The sequence below is a fragment of the Caenorhabditis remanei genome, chromosome I (genome assembly GCF_010183535.1).
Source record: "Caenorhabditis remanei strain PX506 chromosome I, whole genome shotgun sequence".
Classification (NCBI taxonomy): Eukaryota; Metazoa; Nematoda; class Chromadorea; order Rhabditida; family Rhabditidae; genus Caenorhabditis; species Caenorhabditis remanei.
The window spans coordinates 15,916,262-15,933,767 of NC_071328.1; the positions used below are offsets into that span (position 1 = coordinate 15,916,262).

At 40.8% G+C, this 17,506-nt stretch overlaps 8 protein-coding genes across 8 annotated transcripts; 5 read left to right on the forward strand and 3 right to left on the reverse strand.

Annotated features, from left to right (window-relative positions):
* Positions 1-254: 254 nt before the first annotated feature.
* GCK72_003377 (uncharacterized protein) lies at positions 255-964 on the reverse strand (the record flags this gene model as incomplete). Its single annotated transcript, XM_003094628.2, has 2 exons — positions 255-383; positions 767-964. The coding sequence occupies 2 exons, from the start codon at positions 962-964 to the stop codon at positions 255-257; spliced, it is 327 nt and encodes a 108-aa protein (XP_003094676.1).
* A 1,113-nt stretch (positions 965-2,077) lies between these two features.
* GCK72_003378 (uncharacterized protein) lies at positions 2,078-2,912 on the forward strand (the record flags this gene model as incomplete). Its single annotated transcript, XM_053724015.1, has 4 exons — positions 2,078-2,124; positions 2,170-2,196; positions 2,254-2,462; positions 2,617-2,912. The coding sequence occupies 4 exons, from the start codon at positions 2,078-2,080 to the stop codon at positions 2,910-2,912; spliced, it is 579 nt and encodes a 192-aa protein (XP_053592660.1).
* A 968-nt stretch (positions 2,913-3,880) lies between these two features.
* GCK72_003379 (uncharacterized protein) lies at positions 3,881-4,504 on the forward strand (the record flags this gene model as incomplete). The annotated part of the gene is made up of 3 exons (XM_053724016.1): positions 3,881-3,906; positions 3,963-4,180; positions 4,230-4,504. The coding sequence occupies 3 exons, from the start codon at positions 3,881-3,883 to the stop codon at positions 4,502-4,504; spliced, it is 519 nt and encodes a 172-aa protein (XP_053592661.1).
* Positions 4,505-4,746: 242 nt separating this feature from the next.
* Positions 4,747-5,823, forward strand: GCK72_003380 (uncharacterized protein; the record flags this gene model as incomplete). Its single annotated transcript, XM_053724017.1, has 2 exons — positions 4,747-4,878; positions 5,569-5,823. 2 exons carry the CDS (start codon positions 4,747-4,749, stop codon positions 5,821-5,823), a joined length of 387 nt encoding a protein of 128 aa, XP_053592662.1.
* A 565-nt stretch (positions 5,824-6,388) lies between these two features.
* On the reverse strand, positions 6,389-7,702 carry GCK72_003381 (uncharacterized protein; the record flags this gene model as incomplete). The annotated part of the gene is made up of 2 exons (XM_003094636.2): positions 6,389-6,607; positions 7,619-7,702. 2 exons carry the CDS (start codon positions 7,700-7,702, stop codon positions 6,389-6,391), a joined length of 303 nt encoding a protein of 100 aa, XP_003094684.1.
* Positions 7,703-8,617: 915 nt separating this feature from the next.
* GCK72_003382 (uncharacterized protein) lies at positions 8,618-10,027 on the forward strand (the record flags this gene model as incomplete). Its single annotated transcript, XM_053724018.1, has 5 exons — positions 8,618-8,895; positions 8,959-9,090; positions 9,318-9,593; positions 9,682-9,832; positions 9,884-10,027. 5 exons carry the CDS (start codon positions 8,618-8,620, stop codon positions 10,025-10,027), a joined length of 981 nt encoding a protein of 326 aa, XP_053592663.1.
* A 931-nt stretch (positions 10,028-10,958) lies between these two features.
* GCK72_003383 (uncharacterized protein) lies at positions 10,959-12,922 on the forward strand (the record flags this gene model as incomplete). Its single annotated transcript, XM_053724019.1, has 3 exons — positions 10,959-11,036; positions 11,686-11,955; positions 12,665-12,922. 3 exons carry the CDS (start codon positions 10,959-10,961, stop codon positions 12,920-12,922), a joined length of 606 nt encoding a protein of 201 aa, XP_053592664.1.
* A 1,137-nt stretch (positions 12,923-14,059) lies between these two features.
* Positions 14,060-15,492, reverse strand: GCK72_003384 (uncharacterized protein; the record flags this gene model as incomplete). The annotated part of the gene is made up of 3 exons (XM_003094635.2): positions 14,060-14,239; positions 14,309-14,489; positions 14,969-15,492. 3 exons carry the CDS (start codon positions 15,490-15,492, stop codon positions 14,060-14,062), a joined length of 885 nt encoding a protein of 294 aa, XP_003094683.2.
* Between the last annotated feature and the right edge of the window lie 2,014 nt (positions 15,493-17,506).

The following is a 17,506-nucleotide window of genomic DNA, read 5'->3' on the forward strand; positions in this document are numbered from 1 at the left end:
CGAAGAAAGAATAAAAGAGGGAAAAATTGGGCAAGGTAATCGGAGATTTCGACTTCAAGGACACACATACAAACACCATACACACATTTTGGAGAAAAAAACCATTGTTGTTTTACTTTTTCTTTTTCGGGAGTAAAGTATTTATACGATTTAAATAATTTTAGTTTTAAAAAATGTAGGGAATCATTAAACACAATCGATATCAGATGTAGATCGACGCTGCTAGAACGGAGCGTGGATGGGGAGACGACGGTTTAGTTGACTCCGAGAAGCTCGACCTCGAAGATGAGGGTGGCGTTGGCGGGGATTTGTGGTGGAACTCCACGTGCTCCGTAGCCGAGATCGGCGGAGATGGTGAGCTTCGACTTCTCACCGACGGACATCTGGAAAAAAGTTGTTTTGGAGAGAAGATTGGGGGTTTTTCAGGCTAGAAAAAGAACCGAGACAGCAGTTAGGTTCGCATGGAGTCAACAACGCTTAATCAGCTGAAAGCATGCTGAAAATCGATGAAAAGAAGCTTGGCTATACTCCTAGCGCTATCACAGCCTCAAAAATCGATAAAAACCTAATCAGGGAAGCCTAGAGTAGTTGCTCACGGCTTCCGACTAGCTCCAAGCGGCGGCACTTTCTCTCTCAAAAATCGATAAAACTCGTATCCTTTTAGCGAAAAATGCCTCGCGCCGCGCTAAACGAGAAGCGAAGGAAGCTCTCTGTTTCCGGCTAGCTTCAGCTTGCTCCCCCTTAAAATCGATATCAACACACAAACCTGAGCGACTCCTTGGTCCCATCCCTTGATGACCTCTCCCTTTCCAATCTTGAACTTGAATGGAGATCCACGATCGCGAGACGAGTCGACCTTCGTTCCGTTCTCAAGAGTGAGCACGTAGTGGCAGGTGACAGTTTGTCCTTGCTTTGGCTTGGTGACGTTGTCGCCCTCGACGAGAATTTGTCTATCGACGCCCATTCTTGCTGCAAAAATAGTAATTTTAGGGAGAATTGGAAGGATTTTGAAGATTTTGAGGGTTTTAAGCAAGAAAAAAGAAAAGAAATAAGCAAAAATAGCGGTTTATTTTCATCACGCCATTTTTCGGCGACCAACCATCATATTTTTGAAAATAAAACTGGTCATAGGTAATTTAATACCGCCTCTTCCGATTTTTCGACAAGAAAACCCGAAAAAACGGCGAAAAACGGTCAAAAACACGCAAAATAGGTGGTTGTTTACCCCAAGGCGCCAAAATAAAATCGGGAAGATTCAAATCGAAACGACGGCGCGGCGATCGTGGCGAGATATCACCGCTCGCGAAACTCCCCGCGCCTTTAATCTCTCGCGTCGGCGTCTCTCGTTTTCGCGTTGTCTCTCGTGGCGAGTCGACGGAAATTGATGAAAATTGAAGGAATTTCAGCGAAAAAATGCTGAAAATCGGCGGAAAAATAAAATTTTTAAATGAAATTAACAATTTAAACGAGAAAATTGTCTTGTAATCGGGAGAAATTATGTTTCCACCTGAAAAAAGCCAAAATTTGAGGAGCAAGAAAAAGAAAACAATTTCTGGTGCACCTCCGACGCGTTTCAGAGTTTTTTCAGGGCTGGCGTGACGTTGGCGCGTTTCTGATTAAGAAAAACTGAATATGGGGTGAATTCTGACGCGTTTTTCAGTGAAAATTCGGTAAAAATTGTGTACCAAACTTCGTTTTTCGCAATTTCAGGAAAACAATTTTCAGTTTCAGAATTTACGAGAACTGGCGCACCTTTTTCATCTGATGAACAAAGTCGGGGATTTTCTCAAGTGGAAAAACCTTCAGCCAACTTGTAATATCGCTATTTTCATAGATTTCTCACTGAATTTGTTTGGATCTGGCGCTCATTGGGCGTGTTTTTTTCAATGAGCAACAATTCTCCCGTGTTCTTGACATGAACTTGACAGTTCTTTGAACTGAACTCGGGGTAACCGGGTAGATGCCTGACCGGGGCACCCACTGACCGTCTTTGACCAGCATATATACCCTTCGTTCCCTCAACAGAACTCATAACCGTCTGCGACTCGACTGTGATACCATGATTCCAGCATACTCAATGGCCCCTTGGGTAGCTCAGGGAAACCCTGAAGGATATAGAATCATGTAAGTGTTATGATTAGCAAAACTTTTCCAAAAACAAATTTCCAGGAATGGACCTTTCAATGTCGAGAAAGCGTGAGTTGCAATAGACTAGACTAAAAATTGTAATGTCTAGATGGGGTTTGTTTACAGACACTATCTTCTTGTCCGCACGTGTCCTGTAGGAAAAAGCTGGACGGGTGAGGAAAAACAAACACCTGAACCCTTTCACATAATGAACGAACAATGTGCCAAGGGACCATCGACAATGCTGGGAGAATGTGAAACCAGAAAACTAGTTGCCAATTGTGAGCAGGTCGTCCGTGAGGGCGTTGAGGAATTTTGCAAAAAGTATAATACTTGTAAGTAAATCCTTTTTCTTAAAGGCGTACTAAGGTCAACTCTAATTTTTTTCATACAATAATGTATGTGTGTCTGTGAGTTCATTTTCTTATGGAAATATTTTTTTATTTGGTGAAAAAGAATTAAAGATGCATACTGAACCCCTTTTTACAGCGCCGGCATGTGCTTGGTTGCCAACAACTACTCTGCCTCCAATCACTGACAACCCATCGGAATCCACAACCTCCACTTCCAACAATCTTCCACTAATCATTGGAGCTGTTGTCGGAGTTGTTCTCATCATTGCCATTGCAATTGGTCTCTTCTGCTACTGTCGTAAGAAGAAGATGTCGAAGAAGGGCGGGCAAGGATCTGGAACAACTACTGGTGGTACAACTGGCGGTACCACTCAACAATCTGGAATGACTTCTACTACTCGTACAAAAAGCAAGAACTCGACGATGGTTTGAATTGTGAAGAGACAGAGAGATATTACTTGTTTTAAATTTGAATTGAGTGATTACTCAAAATAAATTTGTTTCTTTTCCTCAGAATTTTCATGAAACTTTTGGGGAAAAAGTCAAATTGGGGCTGAACTTTCCTAGTGTTCTCGAATTTTCGGTGTACTGTAATCCTTGAACTGCCCTAGGCACGTCTTGGATTCAAATGACCGGGGCACCCACTGACATTCTTGACCAGTTGGTTTGCCCCTCGCTTTGGGCGCGTATTAGGGTATCAAACGCTGCCGCATGAAGTGAGCAAGGCCAATTAAAAACGGTCACCAATTCTGCAATCATATCAGGTGAAAAAACTAGAAACTGGGGTGTCGTCGGAGACGCCTTTTTTCAGACTATAATAAACTGGAAACCCTTGAAAAATGTGCTGTTTTCATAGATTATACGGCACTTTTCTAACCTGGGACATATTTGGCTCATTTTTCATAAACCATGAAACAACTAGAGGCAGGAGTGCCGGAGAAGCGTTTTTTTAACTTTACAAGGAGACTGGAGCGTTTTCATTGCATTTTTCTATCTAACAATCGAAATTATTATTGGTATCCATGGATGATCTAGTTTTGACACACCTTTGACACATTTTGAACTTTTTTGTTGTTGTTTTTTTTATATTTTAAAGAGAGAAACTATGTAGTTAATATTCCCCTCGTGTTCTTGACATGAACTTGACAGTTCTTTGAACTGAACTCGGGGTAACCGGGTACATGTCTAACCGGGGCACCGACTGACCGTCTTTGAACAGCATATATACCCTTCGCTCCCTGAACAGAACTCATAACCATCTGCAATTCGACACTGGTACCATGGCAAGGAATTCCCGTATGTTTGGTTTCCCTGGGTCTATCCCCCCTCAGGTTCATGAGCGCTTTAAAATCTTGTAAGTATTATGACTAGCAAACCTGTTCCAAAAACTAATTTCCAGGATGGGACCTTTCAATGCGAAGAAAGTGTGAGTTGCAATAGGGTTGACTAAAAATTATATCATTTAGAGCTGTTTATTTACAGAGACCTTCTTCTTGGGAACGCGTGTCCAATAACTGTAGACGTTCCGGGTACGAGTTTCTTCAAAATCCAAACACCTGAACCCTTGCACATAATGAACGAAAAATGTGCCAAGAAACCATCGGAACTGCTGGGAGAGTGCGAAACCAAAAAAGAAGTTCCCAATTGTGACGAAGTGGTCCGTGAGGGTGTTGAGCAATTTTGCAAAGAACATAATACTTGTAAGTAAATACATTTTTCTTAATAACATCCCTAATGTAAAACTTTCAGCACCAGCTTGTGATTGGCTGGCAACAACCACTACTGAAAGCTCCAAAACTCTCTTCATCATAATTGGAGCTGTTGTCGGAGGTGTTCTCATCCTCGCCATTGCAATTGGTCTCTTCTTCTACTGTCGTAGTAAGAAAAATAAGCTAGCTGGAAAGAAAGGTCAAGGTACTACTGGTGCAACAGATGGTGGCACAACTGAAAGTGGCACAGCTCAACCGTCTGGAATGACTTCTACTCCTTCTGGCGTCCAACCTGGGAAGCCAAATACGATTTGAACTTGTTACTTGATTCTAAGTTTTGAAAATAAATGTTTTTATTCTCTACCTTTTCCTACTACAAAATGCGTTTTGCCTTTTTATCACCAACCAACTCCACATTACATACTAAACACTTTCTCTTATCAGCCAGTTCTCAATTGTCATTATCATCATTCCCACTTTCACTATAAAAAGAAGTACACAAGAGTTTAATTGATTTTGAAAATTTGTTTGATTCTCAAACTATTCTTTTCTAAATTATGGCTGAACAACTACAAGACCTCGAAGACTATATTCAATACCAATTCGATGACATCCCGTCGTTCAAGCTAGCCGTATTCCTGAATTCAGAGGAGATCAAAGTGAAGACAGTGGTTGGGGAGGTTGAGGAGGTAGGTCACAAAAAATCGATGTTTCTAGAAATTTGCTGTATTTTGTTAGTTGACAAATTACAAGTACCTCGTTAGAGTAAGATTATATAAAAGTTAGAAAAAGTGGAAGGGGGTATTTGAGACTTGGTCCCGGGCTTCCACATGGTACCAGAATTCTAAATTTTATATATTTGGGTAGATCAAATCAAGCTTCTCATTTTTGTTGTTGACAATTCTTTGATAGCTCCGCCCACTTTTGAGTTATGCGCCTTTAAAGTCTTCCTTCTCTGTGTCTCCTGCTTTTCTAGTTACCATCTTTAAAGACGCATATCTCAAAAGTGGGCGGAGCAATAAAAAAGTTGTAAACTACAAAAATGTAGATTTTTATTTGATCTACACAGTTGTTTTAAAATTTTTGTTATGCGCCTTCAAAGAGTGCGCAGAAAAATCGGAGAGAAGTCCTTAAAATTCAGTTTTTCAACAATTTAAAAAATTTGTATGCCTGTATTTATGTTGTATTTGACCGAATATTAACAAAACTTATATTTTCAAGTAGAGATAAACTAGATCTTCATTTTTGTAGTTGACAACTTTTTTCTAGCTCCGCCCACTTTTGAGATATGCGTCTTTAAAGATTGGTGCCAAAAAAAAATGAACGAAAAAGGGAGACTAGGCCGGATCTTACAACTTATCATATAAAAAAATTTCCAGAACCTCATCTCCACCCTCATCTCCAGTGTCCACGACCATCAAACCCCCGAGAATTTCCACCTTGGCTCTCATATTTTCTCGAAGGACACCCTGAAATCCAACGAGAAACTTCTGGAATACTCATCTGAATCCGATTCTCCACGTGTGTTCGTTGTGAAGAGAAATGATAATTTATTGATTGTTTATTGTTGTGGAACCAGTTGTGAGAAGGATCAAGGACGGGTGAGGGAATTGATGTTGGAGTTGTTGTATTGATAAAGAACAAAAAGAATTATTGATCTTGGACACACAGACAGACAAAAAACCCAGAAAAAGTGACCAACTTTGAAACCTCATCTCGAATTTCCCTTATAATACATTCTGCTCGAATGCATACTCGTTGTGTAGATTACATCCAGCACTACATTTTTGTAGTTGACAACTTTTTGCTAGCTCCGCCCACTTTTGAGATACAAGTGTTCTTAGCGGCGCCGCCGTGCAGTGAGACGCAGAGTTTCTGAGCGTCCAACTTCAACCGCTTGTATCTCAAAAGTGGGCGGAGCTAGCAAAAAGTTGTCAACTACAAAAATGTAGAACTGGACTTGATCTACACAACTATATAAGTTTTAACAAAATTGAGAAGAAGAGGTTTTTGAAATTGATGCCAAAATGTAGGTCAAATTCCCAAATCTCCAAAGTGTCATAACTTTTCCAATTTTCACCTGTTTTTTATGGTTTTTGGTTTGTTTTGAAGATAGATTATTGAATTCCACTTGTAGTACAAATAGTTGGAAAAAATCAAGTTGTTATATTTTATTCACACCAAACACCCATTCCTTCACTACTTCTTCTTCTCCTCCTCCTTCTTCTTCTCGCCGGCACCAATGAAATGATTTTCCGCCGAGTTGAATGCCATCACCATCGGCACTGCTTTCAGTTGATTTTTCAGTGGATCCATTGAGAGTTCACTCGGACGACGGGCCACGGGCACTGGCTCATCTATTGACTCTGTTGAGAACACCTTCTTGTTGGCCAGCGCGGCGAGCTCTTCTGGGGTTTTCTGGAAGAAATTGAAGGGTGATGGGGTTAGTGTTGAGGTAGAGGAGGCCAAGGGCTACAAAATAAGCTAAACTTTGACGAAAACAGTCGAAAATTCAGATAGTTACGAGGTCTAGAAGTTGACGTATGTAAAATGAAGGTTTCCTAAGATTTCAATGGATCGCGAATGGATTAGACCCCTAAAAAGGTTAAAATTACCCTGTTGAAGTCTAGAATCAATGTATCTCCCCAGAAATAAGAAGAAAAAAGAAGCAAAAACAAAAAACCACTAGCGGGGGTCGAACCCAGGGCAGCTCCCCTCAGATCCAAAACAGCGCGCCCTACCGCATAGGCTACGCGGTCGACAAAAGGAAGTGTGGCGACGGGTGTATATGAAAGCGAGAGAGTGTGGCGCCTGAGTTACTGTAGGCTGATGGTTGGATCCTGGGTTCTGAACAGGCTTGTTCGGAAAAAAATTTTCGGAAAATCGGAAACGGAATTTTTTTTCCGATTTTCCTTTTCGGAAAATCGTATATCCGAAATTTTTTCCGAATTTTTTTTTCGGAAAAACCGGAAAATTCGGAAAATTTCGGAAAATGACAAAAACGACTTATTCGGGCCTGAAATCAAGGAATTTAATTGAAATATCAATGATATTATCGAGAGTAAACAATAAAAACAACATATTAATTGTCAGGCCCGCTATTCTGATGGTCAAACCCATCAATCGAAAGTTTTGTTTTTTTTTTCAGTACCTCAAAAAATCAAATTTTCCGACTTTTTTCGGAAAATTTTCCGACTATTTCCGAAAATTTTCCGAAAAACCAATTCGGAAAATTTCCAATCGGAAAAATTTTCCGAAAAAAAAATCGGAAAATTTACCGTCGGAAAAATTCTCCGAAAAAAGTCGGAAAATCGGAAAAATCGGAAATTCCGATTTCCGGTTTTGAACAAGCCTGGTTCTGAATCCACCAGGATCACAGAATTAGAAGTTTTTCACTATTTTCACCTATTTTCACTCCCCGAAACTCACCTTCTTCAACATTTTCTCCTTCTCCGCCACCGTCTTGCCACTTTTTCCGCTTTGATCCGCGACAACACCCGACTTGTTCTCCATTTTCTCTTCTTCCGACGATGCGAGGATTTTACAAGTAAAAATCACAAGAGGAATGATCGGAAATCAATCGATAATCGACTTATAGGGAGAAATGAGGGCAAAATACGTGGATTTTCGAGAGTCCGTGACCTTTAGCCTATTGACCTCGGGGGTTACTGTAGACAAACAACTCCACGTTGTCAGAAAATAAAGAAACCGAATAAAAACAATCAGTTCCTAATAATTAGTTTTCGTTGTTATCGTGTTGGACACACTCTGCACACGTGGCTTTTCAACAACGTGGTAAGCTTTCAGGAGTGTCCTTGGAAGGGGAGAAGCTCCCGCTCCTATACACCATCCACCTGCTGCGTTCCTGTCGTCTGCGTAGCCTATGCGGCAGCGCGCGCTGTTTTGGATCCGAGGCACCCGGGTTCGACCCCCCAGACCCTAATTTTTTTTTGCTTGTTTTTAAAGGTAACAAAAATAGATTTGAAGAGAAGTAGGGTGATTTAGAATGGGGTTTGTAATTTTTGAAGGAAAAAATTGGGGAATGGAGATTCCAGATATGTTTTTCATGGCATAACTTCTGAAAGTCTGTGTCACCGTAACCTGTTATCCGATTTTCTCGATTTTAGGCTAATTTTGTAGAGCGGAAATAGCGCTACATTTTTGTAGTTAACAGCTTTTTGATAGCTCGGCCCGCTTTTGAGATATGCGTCTTTGAAGATAGCTTCCTGGTAAAAAAGTCGCCCGGGAAGCTATCATTAAAGGCGCATATCTTAAAAATGGGCGGAGATAACAAAAAGTTGTCAACTACAAAAATGTAGAGCTTGATTTGCTCTACAGAAATGTGTTAAAATTTTTTGAAATCGACTTGAAATCACGATGTTACAGAGTCTCAAACAATACTTTTTTCCAGAACACCCTATTCAAAAGATGGGTAAAATGGAAACATGGGAAGTGACCGGTCGTACCGAAGATACCATAACCGTCATGTACAAAAGACGTGTCTACAAAGAGGAGACGTTTCCGACGAGTCCAGGCGAGAAGGATGAGATTCTGAAAAAGGAGGAGATGGATGACGAGACACGGGCGGTGCTGAAAAGATTGAGTGGGTTGAATGAGAGAATTCGGAAGGAGTACCTGATGGAGAAGAAGCCATCAAAAAATAACAAAAAAGAAGATAAGAAGAAGAATAAAAATAAGGAGAAGCGGTTAGTTAGGCCACCTTGGAAATTCTAGGCCGCCATTTCAACCAGGATTTTTTCTTTTTTCAGAGCCTCCCCAAAACCCAAAGATGCCTCCCCAAAACCTAAAGAGACTCCCGAAGATAAAGATGACCATGTCACTGTCAATGGGGTATTGGTACGCAAGGCGCAAGGATCTGAGCCGTGTGATCATCGTGGAGTGTGAGTGAGAAGTGGATGATACTGAAAACTCACTAAAATTGGGTCTAAACACGCAAATTGACACTTCTCACGACTAAAAACACTTATGGATACCCAAAAATCATGAAGATCGAGAAACGCGCCAATGCGCCAAAAACGCGCCAACTCACCGAAAACGCGCAAACCGCCAAAAAACCGTCAGAAGCATCCCGGAACCCAGATTAACCCGAATAATAACTTATTTTCAGTCCCCTTACCCATCCAATGGCTGTAACCCCATTTCCGGGGGCAAGATCTGCGGCTAAACGTGAAAGGGCTCGTCAAATGTTGAAGGAGGTTGCGAAGAAGATGCATGATGATTCGTTGAAGAAAAAGAAGAAGAATAAGGAGAAAGAGGAGAAAAATGAGAAAAAGGAGAAGAAAAAGGTGTCAAGCTCGTCGAAAAGCTCGAAAGCCTCGAAAACCTCAACAACTACGTCCACCAAAGCTACGAAGGCTTCGACGAAGAGCAAATCTTCGAATAAGTGGGTTACGGTAGCTAAAACACAGTTTTTGATTAGTGAAAACCAAAAAAATTTCAAAAAATCCAGAATTTTCAAAAAAAAATTTCAGAAAAATGGGATGCGACAAGTGTGGCAGCTGTCAGAAATGCATTCACCGCTGCTCCCAGAAGCACGCCGCCGAGCAGAAGGTCACCACTCAGGAGCGAGAGAAATTCCTGCGTGGAATCTCACGTCTTCGTCAGAAAATTGTCAAGCCTGAGGTAGGGCGAAGCTACAGTAACCCCCACACAACTACAGTAACCCGTTTTTAGCGTAGCCGTGAAAAAGCGTCGCAATCTCCGTATGACGTCACTCAGAGCGAGTCGGAGATCGAATTGAGCTCGGAGAGCAGCAGTAAGAGAGAGTCGGCTAAGAAGAAGAAGAGTAAAGATGAGAACTCGGTTAATTTTTATTAATTGGTTTGAGTATTAATTATTGAATTGAATAAAGAAGTTTAGAGGCGGAGTCAAAACTTTTTTTTGTTGAAATTTTTTGTTGAAAGTTCAAATTACCGCAGCTGCGCCGCCCCGAAAAACCACTCGCACCTCTACGTCCTCCACCACTTGCCTCTTTGCCGCACCGCGTAGCCTATGCGGTAGCGCGCGCTGTTTTGGTTCCGAGGCACCCGGGTTCGACCCCCACCCCTAAAATTTACTTTTTTGCATTCTTTTTTCTTGTGAAATATATCATTTTTAGCACATGAGCATTCATTTTATATGGTTTTCAATGGGTTTTTGAAAGAAATTAGAGGTTTTTTTCACCGAAAATCGAGAATTTATCAAATTTTTAGTTTTACGGTGCGTTTTTTTGGAAAAAAATATTTATGTGAGCGAGGTTTCATAGTTTGAAACTATGATTTTTCGATTCAGCACGACGAGAGCTTTCAGAAAAGTATAATCATGACATATTTTGGTTAACTTTGATTTTTAGCCTATTTTCTGGGTTACTGTAGTTTTCGTGGTGGGACCCAACATTTTTCGAATCTGGGCATGATTATACTTTTCTGAAAGCTCTCGTCACGCTGAATTTGAATATATTATTTTCAAAAGCTGAAAATCACGCCTGATCAAATTCAGACTCGAGGTCATAGATTCCAAAACCGCAAGAGTACCGATAGTAGTATCCTAAAAACTTCGAATTTTGAGTTGTCTCGCAGAATTAAACTATTCGGCTGTGCTAGACAAACCCGCCAGTAAATTTGAACAATTTTTGAAAAATTAAAAAGTTTGACCTTGACCCCCCCCCCCCAAAATAATTTCCAACGTGTATCGTCAAAAATCAATCAATAAATAATCAATACTAAAAATCTCTCTTCTTGACTAACCAAAAACTAAAAATCAATCGATAATGACTGCTAGCAATCGAGAAGCACACGTTTCCTCTCCACGCACCACCAATGTTGATTTGGCCACTCGACTGAACAAGGTAAAAAAGATCAAAAAAAATTTAAGAGGTCAAAAGTTTGTCAGAACATTTAAAATGACGTGCCGGACAGCTAAACCAAATTTTGGGGCCGTAGATCAAAAAAGCGAGGAGAAATGACGCGTCAAAGTTCTGACCGCGCGGCGCGGTCGCGTAGCGGTCGGGCTGAAATTTCGTCAGTTGATCTACCAAAACGTTTTAAATCTCCTCACAAAATTTCAGAGCTTTAGGACCGAATCCGGCTGAGATACGAGGCTTCAAAGTTTCGACCACGCGTCACGGATGCGTCGCGGTCGGCTCTAAAAATTCAAAACTCCGTATCTATGCGACTTTTTATCGTAGAAACTTGAAACTTGAACGGTGTTTAGATGCAAATTAGTAGATGGTCTAGAAACCAATAATTTGGGTTTCTAGGCCACCAACTTCCCTTGTTGATTGGTGGCCGAGGATTTGCAGTGGTGGCCTAGAATTTTGTGTCAGTCAAAATTATGGCTATGACTACTTATCCGCAAAATTTCAAGCTTTTTCGGTAATTCTTTGCCGAGATATGACGCTTTGAAGTTGGTGGCCTAGAAATCCAAAACTCTTCCACCCCCGTATCTCCCCTCTCCGTAGATCAAATCGCTTCAAATTTTCAATCAATACATTTCAGTACATTCCCCTGCCAGCCCGCCCGGAATTCCGTCTGAAATACGTATTGCAACGTGGAACAGTGCTCAGTTTCATTCGCTCGAAACCCGCCCATTTCTGGCGTTCGAATCACATTTCCGAGCTGAAAATGAGATATTTGAGTGTGACTGAAAACGGGTATTTGGTCATTTATGAGGATAATGTGCAAGGATTGGTTATCGATTTACGTGAAGTGCGCAACGTGATTTGTAATGCCGATCGACAGGTGGAGATTCCGAAAAAAGAGAGTCAGGTGAGTTTGCGGTGGAGCGCAGATGCATTGCGTCAAAAAATGGGGTTTCTAGGTCATCAGGGAGCTGAGATATAGCGGTGGAAGAGAAATCCAGAAATTTGGGTTTCTAGGCCACGCGTTGTAACTCAATGAGGACAAGTTGTAGAGAGCTGAAAATTGGTGAAAATGTTGCGGTGGCCTAGTTTTCCTAACTGACCGAGTTCTAGGCCACCAGCTAATTTTCTAGGCCAACTATGAAACGATGAAGTATCGGGTCTAGAAACGGTGTTAATTGTTTTCTAAGGTCAATATCTACTAACAGACAAAGTTTGAGCATTCTACGACCCCAGGGAGCTGAGTTATAACGGTGGAAGAGAAATCCAAAACTTGGTTTTCTAGGCCACTGGCTATAACTCGGTGAGGAGAAGTCGTAGAGAGCTGAAATTTCGCACAGATAATCAACTAATCTAGTTCTGCCACCAGACAAAATTCTGAAGCAACACCATGGCCTAGAAACCGAACATTTGGGTTTCTCGGCCACGCGCTATAACTCGGTGCAGAGAAGCCCTAAACCCCTGAAATTTCGCACAGATAATCAGCTACTCTAGTTCTCCCATCATATGGCCCATTAAATTCACATCGCGGCCTAGAAATCCAAAATTTGGGTTTCTCGGCCATCTCGGCTCCCAGAGATCCTAGGGCTCTAAATTTTTTTCTCCCACAATTTCAGTTCCGTTGCCACATCAAAATTCGTCTTCCACGTGGAAACATTCATCTGTTCCTCCGTGAAGAAGACGTTCATAAATGGACGTGTGCAATTATGAGGGGATCTTCGATGAAAATTGAGGAGGAAGATGATCTGACCACTGCAATTGAAGCGACGGAGAATTCTGAAGATTCGTGGGATTCTGAAGATTCAGAGGAGTCTTCTGATAGTGATGAATTCGAAAAAATGGTCGAAGAATCTGAAGAGGAAGATAGAGTGTGAGTGAATTTTTTTTTTCCCCCAACTTTGACAGCTCACCACGACGTGATTATTAATCCAATTACTTGAAAATTTATATACTCTTGTAGATCAAAACCAGGGCTACATTTTTGTAGTTGAAAGTTTTTTGATAGCTATTCAGGATCGAAAGATACACGTGTTTTTCAGCAGGAGAGACGCAGAGAAACGAGAGAGCGCGCGCTTCTCTGCGTTTCTTCCCCTTTCTCTCATGTCGACGCGCGCTATGATTACTGTCTTCTACGACGTGAATCTCGAAACTATGTGGAGATAGAGAAAAACTTCCAACTGATAATATGCCTGGTTTTGATCTACAAGAATATATAAATTTCAATTGAGTGAGAGCAAAAGTAAAAAAGTTACAAGGTTTCAAAAATGATCAATTTTTGTTGAAAAATTAGTTTCTGAAACCAAAATCACTCATTTTTGTGATTTTTTTTGGATAAATGTTTCCATTTACAGGAACAGCTCAATTTTCGCGAAGACTGAAAATTCTATCCGTTCGTTGTACAAGGAAATACAGAAAGAAGAGGAAATCGAAGTGAAGAAAGAGAAGAAATGGTGGACACGGTCATTGAGATGCTAAGAAAAAGAAGACTTAATGGGATTTACTGACTGAAATAAATGTTTTTACTAGATTTGATCTACCTATCGAGCCAAAAACTTTTAGCAAAATTTTCTGGGTCCCACCACGAAAACTACAGTAACCCAGGTATACAGTAGCTTTTTTAAACCGCAACTACTTTTGCGGTTAGTTCAAGTTATTCTTCACGTTTTACACGAAAAATCACAAAAAACCGACAAAAATTCAGAAAGTTACAGATTTTCGAAACTTTTCGAAAGTCTGAAAATCACTATAACTTCAGTATCTCACTGAAATTCAGTCCGATTTCGAAATTTTTTGTATATTCAGAATCAGCTCATCAAGACCTTTCATTTGAGTATGATCACGACCTATTTCTGGAAAATTCGGTTTTACACCCCCCGTGGTACCAATTTTCGACTTTTTCCAAACCTAGTCATGATTATACTCATTTGAAAGCTTACAGTGAGCTGAATCTGAAAATATAAGTTTCAAAAAATTTGGATGACTTTTGACAGAGTTACAGCTTCGTTTATATATCAAGAAATCACAAATTCATTAATTGCCACATCATCGGATCCCATCAAAAAGTGGGCGTGGCCAATCCTGATTTCTGTGGTGTTTTCAGTAGCCATGATGTCATCAATGACGTCATCTGAAGATCCCTCATCAAATTCTTCCGACGGATCCAGGAGCACAGGGTACATTTCAGTGGCGGGCTACAAAATTTTTTTCAGAATTTTTTTCTTCCGAAATTTTCAGACTTTTTATAAGCTCCGCCCCATTACCTTATCCTTCCCCAACTGTCTGTATCGATTCCATCCCCATACATAAACATCACCACCGTCGGTCAATGCTACAGTATGCCATCCACCACAAACAACTTTTTGAATTCGAATACCCGCCAGATGCTCGATATGAACTGGTGCATCGATACGACGGATGAGACCGACTCCGAGCTCACCGCGACTGAAATATTTAAAAAATTTGAGATGTTTTGGAGGAAAATCAAAAAATGCGCCAATGCACGGAAATTGCGCCAAGTCACCGAAATCGCGTCAAGACACCAAAAAAGTCCCGAAATCATTAAAAAAGCATAAGAAGAGTATTCTAGATTTCATTAAGTTCAAAAAGGGTCAATTTTCAGTGTATATCCGAAAATGCGCCAATACACCGGAATTGCGCCAAGGCACCAGAAAAGCTCAAAAATCCTCAAAAAAGCGTGAGGAGAGTAGTCAACCTCGTTTCCCTTTCGAATAGACTATTTCTAGTCGATATCGAGAAAAGCGCCAAGACACCAAAAGTGCGCCAACTCACTGAAAACGCGCAAAGTGTCAAAAAAGCGCAAAACTCATAATTTAATCAGAATTTCATATAAAACAATGTTTTTCAGTCATTTTTTTTTCGATTTTCAGCCTGTATCGCAAAATGCGTCAGCAACCACTTACGTCCCGGTTCCCATCGAAAACAAATTGCCTCCGAAATCTCTGAAAATCACAAAATCGTGCCCCGCAACTGCCTCCTCGATTTTCACGGGCCACGGGAACTGAATCCTCTGAATTTCCGACGTGACGCCTTCAGAATCTTTCAGAATCTTCAGAATCTCTGACGACGTCTTCAGAATTTTTCTCCTTAAAACCAAATAGACCTCTCGTGATGTGGAGACAAGAAGCGGGGATTCTGAATCCCCGACGACGTCATTTGAAAAATCCAAAATTTTGAATTTCCCGCCAACGTCGTCGATTCTTCTCACCGCCACGTGTCGCCCGTTGCTCATCAGAATCGCCACGTGGAGATGTGTGTTCGTGACGTCATCAATTTCAGAATCCATTTCGATGGATTCAGAAGACGTCGGGGGAGACGACGTGGAGATGGTGACGTAGCGGGAGGCGAAGGAAATCGAGCCGAACCATGTGGATTTCTGGAAAAAAGAAGTTGTAGGAGAGTTGTAGTTTGTAGTTTTTATTCTCATTTAATGAAAAAAGGTTAGTTTTGTAGATCAAAAGTAGCTCTTCATTTTTGTAGTTTACAAATTTCTGATAGCTCCACCCACTTTTAAGAAATGCGCCTTTAAAGACATACGAGAGAGGAGGAGACGCAGAGAAGCTCTCTTCAATTTTTAAAGCCGCATATCTCAAAAGTGGGCGGAGCTATCAAAAAATTGCCCACTACAAAAATAAAGCACTAAACTTGATCTACATAACTAGCCTAAATTCAAAAAAATTGGATAACACAGGACGGTGTTACGAGCTGTTAAAGTTACAGTCAAGTTACAGTCACCAAAATACCTAGACCTCATCTTTAAAGGCGCATATCTCAAAAGTGGGCGGAGCTATTAAAAAAGTGTCAACAACAAAAATGAAGAGCTAGTTTTGATCTACAAAACTAAAGTAAATTTTCTGAAATTGATGAAAATCTGACTCCGTGACACCCCTTCAAAGTTTGCAATGGCCATTCCGGATCTCAAAAATCTCAATTATGGTTTTTGTGTCAAAACATATTATTTTTTTCGTTTTAAGCTCATTTTTCATGTTTCCAGTTCAAAATGATCATGTTTTCATGTAGTTTCTGCGCCCTAAGAGGCCAAAAACTGCCCATCTCTCTCGTTTTCTCTTCTTTATCATGTTTCAGAAGAAGATGTCATGTTCCACCTATAAACATCCGGTCATATGACAGATGGAGGGGTACTGTAGGGTCGGTTCCCTTAAGAAAACAATTAATGGAACAAATATTTTTTCAAACATGAATTCCTCTGTTTCATAACAATCACTTCGGCGATGAAGCCGCCCGTGACGTCATCGGTCGATGCGCTATCATTTGTCTTCTCACTAATTCTGTGTGTCTAGACAACTCAAAATGCCAGAAAATAGACAAAAAATGAGTCAGGAAACATTGAAAACCTATATTTGAGACTTTTCAAAAAAGTCACCACTTGGCCAAGTGGGATTTTTCGTCTCACCTCTTTTCAGAAAAACGACCAAAGTTCGATCCCCGGCCTAGCCAAATCATTTTTTGCTTTTTTGATTTTTTGGTTTTTGGAGTCTATAAGGGATTCTAGTCCACCGCCCAAGCAGAAAATCATGTTAGGGATGACGCCCTGCGACTAATCACAGCACAGCACACGTCATTTGAATATTCGCGCGGGGAAGGCCATACAATCTACTAATGACGAATCTGGGGTACGGTTTAGATTGAAAAGGGTCGAAATTGAACGATCAAACGACTCCGAATGAAAAATCAAAGTTAGGTGACGTTCCGATTTGATATTTTCACGATTTGGATCAAAAAGTATCAGAAATGACGATAGCAAGTTGAAAGACTAAGAATCAGAAGATTCAGATGACGTTTCAGAGTCCAAAGTGACAGTCTAAATCCTATATACCAGAGACCAAAGTTGGATATGACAATTTCTCTTTTTCGTAAAAAAGTTCAAACATTTTCAAAAACAGGGCCTTCGGGCCGGCCCGGGCCGTGTCCATTATGCGTTCAACAGGTTCACAGTGAACTTGCGGACAGTATCCGCCAAAAAAACGAGAAAAACACAATAAATCATGCCAAAACGTCTTTTAACACAACTCACAGCTAGGCCACACGGCTGAAATGCTCTACAAACACAAGAAAACTATAAAAATGGTATTGCCGAAATTCTCATCCATTTTGAAAGCGAGATTGTCAAAACAGGGGGAGAAATGCCCGCGCGCGCTCGTCGGTCAACGTGACACACGGAGAGGTGAGTGAAGAAGACTTGTTTAGAGGAGCACACGGTTCCAAACATACAAATTGGCAAATTGAAGTTGACAGACTAAGAATCAGAGGATTCAGATGACGTTCTGAATCGGTTAGGATTTGAAAACGACATTCCAAAGCCTAACTACCAGAGACCAAAGTTGAATATGACGCTCATTGGTCAGACAGCTAGGTGAAACCAAAACGTTCAGATGATCGGATTTTGATTTCATACTGGAAGTTTAGCACCCACCTGTTTA